The 11560-nt window shown below is 62.2% G+C and overlaps 1 protein-coding gene across 1 annotated transcript; it reads right to left on the minus strand.

The window, feature by feature from the left end:
• Nucleotides 1-372: 372 nt before the first annotated feature.
• On the minus strand, nt 373-11188 carry LOC101942423 (cadherin-1-like). The gene is made up of 9 exons (XM_005308197.4): nt 10956-11188; nt 9373-9516; nt 8403-8558; nt 7646-7790; nt 6561-6736; nt 5042-5131; nt 2430-2572; nt 1179-1314; nt 373-592 (listed from the first exon to the last, which is right to left on the minus strand). Exons 1-9 carry the CDS (start codon nt 11049-11051, stop codon nt 503-505), a joined length of 1176 nt encoding a protein of 391 aa, XP_005308254.1. The 5' UTR covers nt 11052-11188; the 3' UTR covers nt 373-502.
• Nucleotides 11189-11560: the final 372 nt, after the last annotated feature.

Below are 11560 nucleotides of genomic sequence, written 5' to 3' on the forward strand. Positions count from 1 at the left end.
GGTAGCTGGCCCCTGGGTACCGCCGCACCGTAAGCAGAGGAGTGTCGCCACTCCAGACCACACCCGTGGCACCCACATGCAGCCTGTTCTCAGCCAGTCCTGCACCCAGAGGCCTCCCAGCTAGGCCCTCTCCTGCCCTGGGCAGGGGCTGGAGCCCAGAGGCCTCCGTATGCCCACAGCTCTGCCTCGGGAAGAGGGATGAGCCCTGCTGGCTCTGGAGGGACTGTGCTCACTAGCAGGGAGAACTGGGCCCCTGAGCAGCAGGGCCATGCTGCCCTTCCTGGAGCAGAGCTATCCGTCTGCCTGGCTGCTTTACCACTCGGCTCCGCAGAGCTCGCTAACGAGCAGCTGAGTGCGTCAGGCTACGGCAAGTGCTGTTGAAAGAGCCCTTTAATAGCGCAGCCCTCCCTCGCGTCACTTCCTCCGGCCCGTCTCTGGAGCCATGGCCAGGCCAGCCAAGGGGCTAGTCCCTGCACCATGCCCACCTGCTCTCCCCTGTGCTCTAGCTCCCCTTGTAGGTGGTATAGGAGAAGGGGCTGATCAGCAGAGGGATGTGCAGCTTCCGGGTTTGCTCTGTGACCGTGAAGACAACCTGGCAGAGACAAGGGAGAAGCAGGTTACATGTGTGACACAGCATGTGCTGGCTCGGGGGAGCCTCGGCCCCTCAGCAGTTTGATCTGTCTGCAGACGGTCAGGGCGGGAGGAAATGCGACCCTTTCCCGTTGACAGTGAGCGGCTCCAGCATTGCTGGGGACAGAGCTGCAGATTAGCCGTGTAGAGTGCACTGAGCCCTATTCACTCTGACATGGCAAAGGCGATGGGTGGGGAGCAGGGAGACGGGGCCAGAGTCTGCTCCCCTACGCTGCTGTCAGTCTGGAGCCGCTGCCCTGCTAGGCCACGAGGCAGAGTGTACGGTGGAGTATCAAAGAGTTTGACCCTTGGGCTCCAGTGCATTTGTAGCATCTGTGGCAACTTCCCCTGACTTAGTGGAGGATTCTGGAGAGGCAGTCACAGAGCAACCCGTGTCCTGGGCGTCAGGCACTCCACGTGCTCCCTGCCTCCCGGGTCTGCACGTGCTAGCGCTGGCTCTGTAGACAAGGCTGATTCTCCTCGCTCCTGCTTTAACCCGCCCGGGTGAGAGAGGAATTGAGCATGTCTGGGTCCCTTGTTAGATTTACCTCCACATAGGGGTAGAAGCTAGTGTAGCCCAGCTGCTGCCAATAAGCCCCAGTGTCGAAGTGCAGCTTGTACGTGCCAGCCTTCACCTGCCCAGGAGCCAGGAAGAGCGGGCAGTGCCCATCCACGTTGGTAGAGCTGAAATCCAAACAAGTGTATCAAACTGAAGCTGTCCGCTGCTCCCTCCCTAGTCCCCTGGAGCCTCCTTGCTGGGATCCAGCCCCAGGTGCAGGCTGAGCCAGGCACAGCTGTTGGGATGACGTGCTCCCCCCATGAGCAGCGCAGGAAGCAGAAGGCAGAGCAAGGATAGGAGTGACAGCAGGGGAGAGCGCCTGGGGATGGAGCAGGCAGGGAGGTCGTTCCAGACGGCAGGAGCTGCCCCCAGGGATTCCAGGCGACGCTTTTTGGCCAGCACCACCTCGTGCTGTGTGCGCATCACTCCGCCCTGGGAGTTGATGGGGAGATTGAACCGTACTGGGACATGTCAGAGCATGGATCTGTGTCCTCTGCGGTCTGACCTACACCCCAGGAAGGCTGAGCCAGAGCGGATGGCAGTGCCCCACTGGAGTGTGTCCCCATGATGCCAGGTTAGTGGGGAGTGGGGGTCCAGCCGAGCAGTGAGGCAGCTGCCAGGCCAGAGACCAGAAGGGAGTAATCCCCCCACCCCACAACCCAAGGAAGGGAGCACCAGGGGAAACGGCTGTACGTTGGCTGGGTCTGTGCCAGTACCTCTGCCAGTTCTCCTGCAGGGCCCGGGGGAGAACCAGGCCGCCGGGCCCGGGGGAGAACCAGGCTGCCTTGCCTTGGAGTCTGGCCAGATGTAGACCCACCTTCACCCTGTTTGCACTGCACCTCTCTCCAAACACAGCCTGGGGGCAGGGGCTGCAGTTAGCCCTTGGGCACCGGCTGGGGGGAGATGGAACCTGTCCCTGCTGCAGGTCCTAGCCCACTCTGCCAGAACCCAACCCTGGTGCAGCCTGCACGCCCTGAGCCAGGCCAGCTGGGGGGTGGAACAGGCCAGCAGTGGGATCCACCCCGGGGGGGAGGGGTCAGGCAACTCTTCTGCTGTGGGCTGGGATCAGATTCAGGTGGGAGAGGGAAGCCTGAGGAGAAGGAAAAACCCTTTCCTGTCCTTCCCCCAGGCTTCAGCTCAGCTCCCCCCCCCTTGCCCCCGCACCAGGCCTTTGCGCTTAGGGGGGTTGTGGGGTGGCCTTCCCCTTCCAGGGACAGCCCATCTGCCTCACCACACCTACCTCTTCATCAGCTCCATCCATTGCAGCCCGGGGCCTTGGAGCTGGGACAGGTGCGTGGCCAGGCCTGTTGCGGGCTGGCCGGTCAGAGTGTTCAACACGTGGATGGTCAGGGAGCTGCTAGGGGCCTCGGATGTGTTTTTGACCTGGGACACAAGTTAATGAGCCAAGCGGGGCCCCTCATGCCTGGCCCCCAAAGCACCACAGCCACTCCCCTGCCCCGCGGCAGAGCCCACCGCACGAGGCGATCACTGGTGTGTGCAGCAGGGGAGCAGCGTCTCCACGCTCTGGTAAACTGGGAGGGAGCAGAGGGCCAAGTGCAGGGCACTCAGGCCTGCTCTATGCTCCATCGCTATGGTGCTCCAGGCTGGGAAAATCCACCCCCTGCGCACCGTGGCTCTGCTGACCTGACACCCCCCTCACCCTCTGTATGGGCAGCGAGGGCAATGGAACAACGTCTCCGTCAGCCCAGCTGCCATCGCTCGGGGAGCGGATGTCTCAGTCTGACCCTGATGGAAACCCCCCTTCTAGCAGCATAGGGGGCGTGAGGCAGGGCCCCTGGCACACGCCCAAGCCGATGGGGGGAGAGGAGGGTCAGGCAGGGCCCCTAGCACATGCCCAGGCCAATGGGGGGGGAGTCAGGCAGGGCCCCTGGCGCATGTCCAGGCGGGTGGGGGGTGAGGCAGGGTCCCTGGTGCACCCACAGTCCGATGGGCGTGGGGGGTGAGGCAGGGCCCCAGGTGCACGCCCAGGCCGATTGCGGGGGGGGGTGAGGCAGGGCCCCTGGCACACGCCCAGGCCGATGGGGTGGGGTGTGAGGAAGGGCCCAACCCTGATTTCTGAAGCCCGCACAGCAGAACCGCTGCCGCCAGCACTTGTCTAACTCACAAATGTGTGGCATTGCCCAAGCAGCTCTGACCTAGATCAGGGCAGCGCGGACCATTGGCCATTTGCTTGGGACCCTTCAGTCCCCTCCCTGTGGCACCATTCCCATGGCCCCAGCTCTGTTTGCAGAGCTAGCGAGGTCGGTGAGTAACCTCGGGGCCTCGGCGAGGAGCAGGGCCTGGGGAGGGATGGCCCAGCACCATGGAGCAGTGCCAGGTCTTGGCTGCAGAGGGACAGTCTGTCTCTAGCGCCGCCTGCAACAGGGTTCAACCCACGTGGCCAGACAAGGCCCCACACCCCCATGCCCTATCAGACCCGGTTTCCGGAGCAGAGGGCAGCCAGGATGTGCCCTTCCTCTGAGTGGCCCCGAAGGTGACAAGCCAGGGTAGGGCCCGGGACGGAGTGTCCCCTGTGAGGATAGAGGGAGGATCCAGCCTGGTCCGGCTTGTTGTGGGGAATGGCTGATGGGCGAGGGAGGAGCCCAGCTCACATGATCCCATCCCACCCCTGCCCTGGGCTGCTTCTGGCAAACCTGGGTCCCAGCAGGGTACAGTGTGCAGCCTTTCCCCCCTGCCCCCGCCTGCTCTGCCCCGGTAGGGGCAGGGGTCTGGGTGGGGAGCCAAGGGGCAGGGCTGGAGTGCAGATCCCCAGTTACACTTAGGAGGGGAGCCCATGGAGTGCCCCAGACAGGGCTGTGGTAAAGGGGGATGCCCCAATCCCCAGGGAGCTCCGTGCCGCAGTGCCCCACACCGGAGTGTGAGCAGGCTGCCCGTGGGTGGGACTGCAACCAGCTCCCAGTGACCCCAGCCCCAGCTGAGCTGCAGGGTGTGGGGTAGTTACTGCTGGCACACCCCTGTCAGTCATGAGTCCCAAAGGGGCAGGCTCCCACGGGGCTGCTGTAACTCCAGAGGGCCAGGGAGAAACCCCTTCTCTAGTGTTGCAAGAGTCAGCCTGTGCCCACTGCTGCCCAGGGTTTGGGGCACCCTCCCTCTGCTGCTCCCTGCCAGCCCCGCTGCCGAGCCTGCCCTCGCCTGCCCTGCCCAGCTGTGCCCTTCACAGGCAGCAGAGCAAACGCCACCTCCAGGTGCCAAGGTGGGGGGGGGAAAGCGACTTTGAACTTACATGTTTTAAGCCTGTTTTTTACCCAAGTTGCTGCCTGTGGAGTCTTGGCAGGTTTTTGTGTGTGTCAGTGGAGCCCTGCCCAGCATATGACGGATGGACTCCGCCCCCCTTCTGCCTGACAGCCAATGGGCTGTAAGGATTTTTTTTTTTTTTTTAAAGTGAGTGGCGCCACATGATTGGCCATTCCACTGGTTTTGAAAAAGAGGGTGAATGTCACTGATTGGTTCCCCACAGCTATTTAAAGAGCAACAGGCCAGCCAGCTGAGCAAACCTGCCTGCCAGGGAATGGGAGACCAGCCCTGGGGTGGGGGTGGAATAGCTGGTCACAAGTGGCCGGGTGCTTTCAGAGCTGCAGGTGGCTTGTGAGACCCATGTCAGCTTGTGGTTTTTGAAAAAGCTGCCCCCTCCAGCCAGGCTCTGCGGCCCCAGCTCTGCCCCCCCACTGGGGACTCCTGGGCAGCCCTGTGGCAGGCTTGCTAACTGGGTACGGGCAGCGGTTTGATGGCCCTGGCTAGCAGTGGGAGTATAGAGGCAGCTGCCGGGTCTGTGGCCCCAGCATCTCTAATAGTGCCCTATGCGTTAATGGAAGCCCAGCCCGGGAGCCTCACCTGCACCTCGATGACAGCAGTGGCGGAGGCTGTGAACCCCTCTCCCTGCAGATCTGCAGCCTGCACTGTCAGCCTGTACTGGGGGGCAGTCTGTGAAAGAGAGAGAGTCACAGGGGGCGCAGAGCGGGGCCTTTCCCCTGCAGAGCGGGGCCTTTCCCCTGCAGAGCGGGGTGCAGAGCGGGGCCTTTTCCCTGCAGAGCAGGGCTCAGAGCGGGGCCTTTCCCCTGTGTGGCTGGGGCTAGGGCCTTGCTTTCCGTTAACTCGTTGCTCACCCTACTAGAGCTGCCAGCACGTTACAGTCTAGGGTGACCAGATGTCCCAATTTTATGACAGTCCCGATTTTGGGGTCTTTTTCCTTATATAGGCTCCTATTACCCCTCCCCCCCCAACCCTGTGTTCTGATTTTTCACACTTGCAGTCTGGTCACCCTATTACAGTCACAAATGCGCTGCTGTTGGGAAGGGCAGGTGGGTGGCTGGGGGAGTTGCCATGGGGGAACACAGACCAGGGGCTGTGCCTGGTGTTGGTGGAGGGGCCGGGGACCGCGCTCGGAGCTGCAGCCAGGGCAGAGCCCTGTGGGGCCGTGGCAGTGAGGATGAGCTGTCTGGACACAGTGCGTGGGCGAGGGAGGGCAGGGGATGTGAACAGGAAGGGGTGACGTGGTCTGACTGACGGACAAGGAAGATGATTTAACGGTGCCCTCTCAAGCTCTTCACTGGGAGCTTGTAGCAGCCATCTTGGAACTGGTGTGGCCGGAGGTCCTGGAGACTTCTGCCCTGGCACAGCGGCACACTCCGAGGGAGGGGCTGTGGCCCACCAGTAATTTCCCATGTGGCCTTGAGCAGCTCCCTGCCCTTGCCATGCCTGTTTCCCCTTCTGTAACACAGGAATAATGGTTCCTCCTCCCGGGGCAGGCCGAGAAGACCTGTGACTGTTTGTGAAGCAGGGGAGGAGGCAGCGAGATGGGGTGAAGGGCTGTTCTCAGCCTCCTGCTCCCGGTTGCCATGGACGGCGAAGGGAGCAGGGTGGGGCCTGTGTCTCTAGAAAGGCCACGTGTGCTCACGTCCCCAAGGAGCGTTCCGTGCCCCGTTCCCAGTGCAACCTCTCTGCTGGGCTCAAGCTCGGCAACAACGTGTTTCCACAAAACCCAACGTGGGGCTGATGCATTTAAATTAGCCGAATTGACCGAACACGGCCAAACGATCAGGCCTCTCGTGGGGGCATCAGTTTCTAGCGCTGCAGAGATGCCCGTTGAACCCCCCACTGCCTCCCCGCCAAGCACAATTCACTCAGTCCAAGGGCTGGCCGGGCAGGGGAAGTCTAACGTGGCACAAGCGCCCAGGAGAAACGGAGACAGCGGGAAGTTTGCCAAAGACATCCTGCAGTGTGACACGGCTTGCACCCGCCACTCCCAATGCGTCTCGGTGCGGAGCTCGCCCTTCCGAACCTAGGGCCGTCCACCCGCTCTGTGCAAACGTAACACACGGACATGCCTCCGACCCAACGCTGCAGTACTCACCTCTCTGTCCAGCCCAGTTCCAAGCACACTGATGACGCCAGTCTCTGAGTTGATGGCGAACATCCCGCGGTGGGGTTGTTCAGGTATCTGCTGCAAGATGGAGTAAGCAATGACCCCATTGAAGGTGTTTACACTGTCGTCTGCATCTGTGGCTGTCACTTGCATCACAGAGGTACCTAGGCACGAGTTTAGAGTAACACTATTTCTCTAGTTCTAGGACAAAATGAGATTGGAGACGATTCTCCAGAACATACTGCCAGGAACAATCCTGCCCTGGCCCACCAAGGGGAATGGGGGAAGGTGACTAGATCAACCACCAGGCATTTCCCATCCCTAACGTCTGCCAATTCTTCTCTGCAGTCACCAAAGACGGGAAATAAGATTGTAAGCGCCTTGGGGCAGCGCAGGCTGAGCCGTCGGCCCAGAGCCATCGATCTCACTGGGGCGATACAAAGACTAAAGCCCTACGAGCGTCTCACAGGTAAACAGACGGCACAATTTAGAGCCACATTTACTGTTACCAAATTAGCTCCTCTGTTCAGTTCCAGTTTTCATAGCGCCCCCATCAGCGGTATCTGCACCTGCTCCCTGCCAGCCCCAGAGCCTTCTGGGAAGGTAACTGGTCCCCTCCGCGGGTTCTGTAGCGAGGCGGGTGGTCAACCCCAGGGTGCCGACTCTCCTGCAGGATCGGGGGAAGGAACTGCTGGGTTGGAAGGGGAGGGAGAGCCTGCTCCAAGCCCTGCCATCCACACGTGCAGCACGCTCTGGACAAGGCGCGTTTGCTCAGTGGGCAGATTTTAGCCCCTTTGGGTTATTCTGGGATTTAAGCAACAGAGGGTTCTGTGGCACCTTTAAGAATAACAGAAGTATTGGAGCATATGCTCCAATACTTCTGTTAGTCTTAAAGGTGCCACAGAACCCTCTGTTGCTTTTTACAGATTCAAACTAACACGGCTACCCCTCTGTTTCTGGGATTTAAATTCTTCAAAGCAAAATTAACCCAACACTAAAACAGCCCCTGTCTCTCTCTCTCTCCTTGGAGGGAACCCTCCAAAGTCACATCTCATGACCGGTGTGTCACGTACCTGGCTTGGCTCCTTCTTCTATGGAGCCTGTGAAGATGCTCTGGGTGAACTGGGGTTTGTTGTCGTTCTGGTCGCTCACGGTGATGATGATCTCCATGGGGTCCTCCACGGGCTGCCCATTCGCAGACACAGCGTGGGAAACAATCTGCAAAGCCAGCACAGGGTGTAAGGCACCATCAAGCCACCCTGCGAGTCCTGCAGCCGCCTGGCCACGAGCAGCCAGCAGCGCCCGCCAAACCCAGCCCTGGCTCCGAAAGCAGCCAGCAGAGACCCACGGGCCCGTGACGAGGCATCCAGCCAAGCTTTCAGAGACGGGAGGCGCACACTGAACGCGTCTCCAAGCAGAAGGGCCCTGCTGAGGCAGCGAGCCGGTGCTGGGCTGTCAGCGCACTCTAGGCCCGATTCTCACCAGTGTTGGGGCCCCTCAGCTCCCGCTGCAGCTCTCAACACCTCGGGGAAAGAACTGGGCCTCAGTGCCAAGTGCTGACATGACCAAGTAACCAGGGCCGGGCACAGAGCAGGAGGCGGCGCCCAGCTGGGGTCAGCACCTCCTCTCTGGCTTTACTCTGCCGGGCCCCGGGGAAGAGACCGTGAGGGGGAGGAGAGGGAAGCTGCCCTCTGGATCGTGCGGTAGAATAAATGGAGTGAAACCCAGTTCACTGGAGCCTCTGGCCCCTTCCCAGCCACCTCCAAGCTCCAGGGGACATCAGCCCCTGAGAACATGCCCCTGCTCCATCCACGGCACCCAGGGACTCACCGTGTAGTGGCTGATGTCCTCTCTGTCCAGCGGCTCTGTCACCTTCAGCCACCCCGTCTCCCTTTCGATGATGAAGACGCCCACAGGGGGGGTGTCTGCGCCCTGCCCCGTGATGCTGTAGAAAACCATGGTCTCTTTGTCCCTGTTGGATTTGATCTGGTGCCGGAGAACGGGAGGGTCAGCCGGTGGATTCTCAGCACCGGGCCTGCCCCAGCCTGTGCTCCCCTCCCCGTCTGTCCAGAACCTGCAAGGAACTGCTCACGCCGCTCCTCACTGCCTCACTTCCCCCCAAGTCCCTCCCCTCTTGAACCTTCTGCCCCATGTAGATTCCTGGACGCTGCCCCTTTTTCACCAAGCAGCACCAGCATCTTGTGGGACACCCATGCCACCCCTGCGGCATCAACCCACCCCCCTGCTGGGATCTCCCACATTTAGCTGAATTGTGGGTACCAGAGACCACTATTGTACACAGGGCCTGAGCCACACAGGCAGGGGGTAGTAAGGACTGGTGGGGGATGAATAGGAGACTAAGAAAGGGCAGGCTCTGAAAAGGGATGGGGGGGGGAGAATGAGGGTTGCCACCTCAAACCCTCAATGAGGCCCTACCTAATTGCCCCAGAAGAAGCCCACCCCCACATAAATTAGGGTGAGGCAGGTCAGCAGGTTAATGTGGGGAGGGGACGCTCCTTGCGGCCACCCTGCAGGAGAACCAGGGCATCTTACACCAGAGCAGTCAAATGGGCGGACGCCTTTGCCATCAGCAAACAATTCTGCTAAAAGGGCTGTTTATAATATATGTAAAATATGTGATAGTATGCAAAGTAGTAGGCTGGTGAATTGCATAACGCATTATACATGGAGCTGCACTTGGCAGTATAAATTCCCTACAGCTCCCCACACATCCATACACACCATGCCTGGCAGCTAGTGCTGGGCTGCCACCCCCCACACTGCCAAAGGCCTCCCATACCTGAACCAGCGGCTTGGGGAAGGGCCCCCTCTCATTCTCAGGGCAGTTGATTGGAGGGATGACCCAGTCTCTCTTCTGCCTCTTCTTGCCAGGGCTGACCTTTGGGACCGTTAGCCCAGCTGTCTGAAGGCAGGGGCAGAAGTCCTGCAGGGGCAGAGACAGCTGCTAGGAAGGGAGCCATTGGGAACCCCAAACAGCCAAAGGAGGAGGTGAGCCTGGGGAGGGGTGCTGCCCTGGTGACTGTTGCTAGGTGTCAGTGGGGGTTGCAGAGTGTTCATTCCTGATGCCGACCTGGGACCAGACATGGAAATGCCCCATCAGGGCTGCTGGAGCTAGCACAGGGCTCTAGCCGGTGCATCCTGCTGCTGGGGCCAGCCTGAGTGGGAGGGAGATGCTGGTTAGTGTCCCTAGGGATGCTCTGCAGGGCTGGGGGCGGCAGGCTCCCTGTGGGGCTCCCCCCAGCCTACGCTCCCTTGGCGGCTGCTTTCTCCTTCGCGGCTCCTGGAAACTAGCCGGAAAGCCCAGGATCCGACGTGAGGGGGGCCGGAGTGGCCTGGGGGGAGGGGGCTCAGAGCCCTGTCCTGGAACCAGACACCCCTGGCACACCACGGGAGCCGGGGCAGGGCGTGCACCGAGGCCAGGGCAATGTCCAGCCCCCTGGCACAGGCTGCTCCGGATGGCAGCAGGGAGCCGTCAGCAGCAGCCCGTTCAGTGCAGGTTCCCAACACACACCCACACACCCGTGGCCGGCCACTGCCCAAGACCGTGGGCTGCAGCACCCAGCCCACCACGATGGCACCCAGGGGCCAAGACAGGCCTCTTCCAAAGCAGCTGACCCCGGGTACCAATGCTCCCTCCCCTTCCAGGACAGGTGGGGCTCAGGAAGGGCATGGGCAGCTTCTCTGAGAGCACAGGCGGCAGCCCCCGCCGGGCCGTCGTGGGCAGAGGGACGGACCCCCAGGGCTGTGCCACCTTCCCTTGAGCCCACACCCTGCCCCCTGCCCTGCCAATGTTTGCTCCTCTTCCCCATCCCCCACCAGTGAGCCTGCCCCATCCCACACCCCCCAGGGCCCTCAGGCTTTACCCGCCTCCCCAATCTGTCTCCGTCCCCCAGGGCCCGTAATCCCCAGCCCACCCCATCCCACACATCCCAGGGCCCTCAGGCTCTACCCGCCTCCCCAATCTGTCTCCGTCCCCCAGGGCCCGTACTCCCCAGCCCACCCCATCCCACACATCCCAGGGCCCTCAGGCTCCACCCGCCTCCCCAATCTGTCTCCGTCCCCCAGGGCCCGTGCTCCCCAGCCCAGCCCACCCCATCCCATGCCCCCCAGGGCCCTCAGGCTCTACCTGCCTCCCAAATCTGCCTGTGCTCCCTAGCCTGCCCCATCCCATGCCTGCCAGGCTCTACCTGCCTCCCAAATCTGCCTGCCCTGCCAGGGCTTGTGCTCCCCCTGCCCGCTCTGGGACCCATGCGCTCCCCCTGGAGTCTGGACACTGCCTGCTCTGCCGTCCACACTGCCCTTCCCCCCCCCTCGCTGTGTTGGACCCCCCCCCCAGCCCCTAGGGGTGAGGGATCCCCCTACCTGCGTGAGGAGGAAGAGGAGGGTGAGAGTGGAGCAGCGCATGGCTCTGGCTGTCTGCTGGCCCTGTGAGAGCCTCCCTCTGGCTGGCTGGGCCATGGGGCGGCTTCCCCACGCCCCCAGCCCGACCTTCAGCAGGGGCAAAGTCTGTGTGGTGGGTTGGATTTCGGGAAGAGTTTGTGCTGCAGGCTCCAGCAAGCCTCTGGGGCGGCCTCGTCCTGCCCAGTCCAGCCCCCCTCCCCGCCCCCGTACATCCATCCCCTCTGCCCAGCCCAGCCCCCCGCCCCGCCCCCGTACATCCATCCCCTCTGCCCAGCCCAGCCCCCCGCCCCGCCCCCGTACATCCATCCCCTCTGCCCAGCCCAGCCCCCCTCCCCGCCCCCGTACATCCATCCCCTCTGCCCAGCCCCCCTCCCCGCCCCCGTACATCCATCCCCTCTGCCCAGCCCAGCCCCCCTCCCCGCCCCCGTACATCCATCCCCTCTGCCCAGCCCAGCCCCCCGCCCCGCCCCCGTACATCCATCCCCTCTGCCCAGCCCAGCCCCCCGCCCCGCCCCCGTACATCCATCCCCTCTGCCCAGCCCAGCCCCCCGCCCCGCCCCCGTACA

Source organism: Chrysemys picta, chromosome 14 (genome assembly GCF_011386835.1).
Source record: "Chrysemys picta bellii isolate R12L10 chromosome 14, ASM1138683v2, whole genome shotgun sequence".
NCBI classification, from domain to species: Eukaryota; Metazoa; Chordata; order Testudines; family Emydidae; genus Chrysemys; species Chrysemys picta.

Excerpts from the sequence above, each read along its gene's own strand:
- LOC101942423 (XM_005308197.4), bottom strand. The coding sequence starts at position 11,051 with ATGGCCCAGCCAGCCAGAGGGAGGCTCTCACAGGGCCAGCAGACAGCC. Across the intron at positions 2,573-5,041 it reads CTGCTGTCATCGAGGTGCAG|GTCAAAAACACATCCGAGGC; the intron begins GTGAGGCTCCCG and ends CTTGTGTCCCAG. Across the intron at positions 1,315-2,429 it reads TGGATGGAGCTGATGAAGAG|CTCTACCAACGTGGATGGGC; the intron begins GTAGGTGTGGTG and ends TTTGGATTTCAG.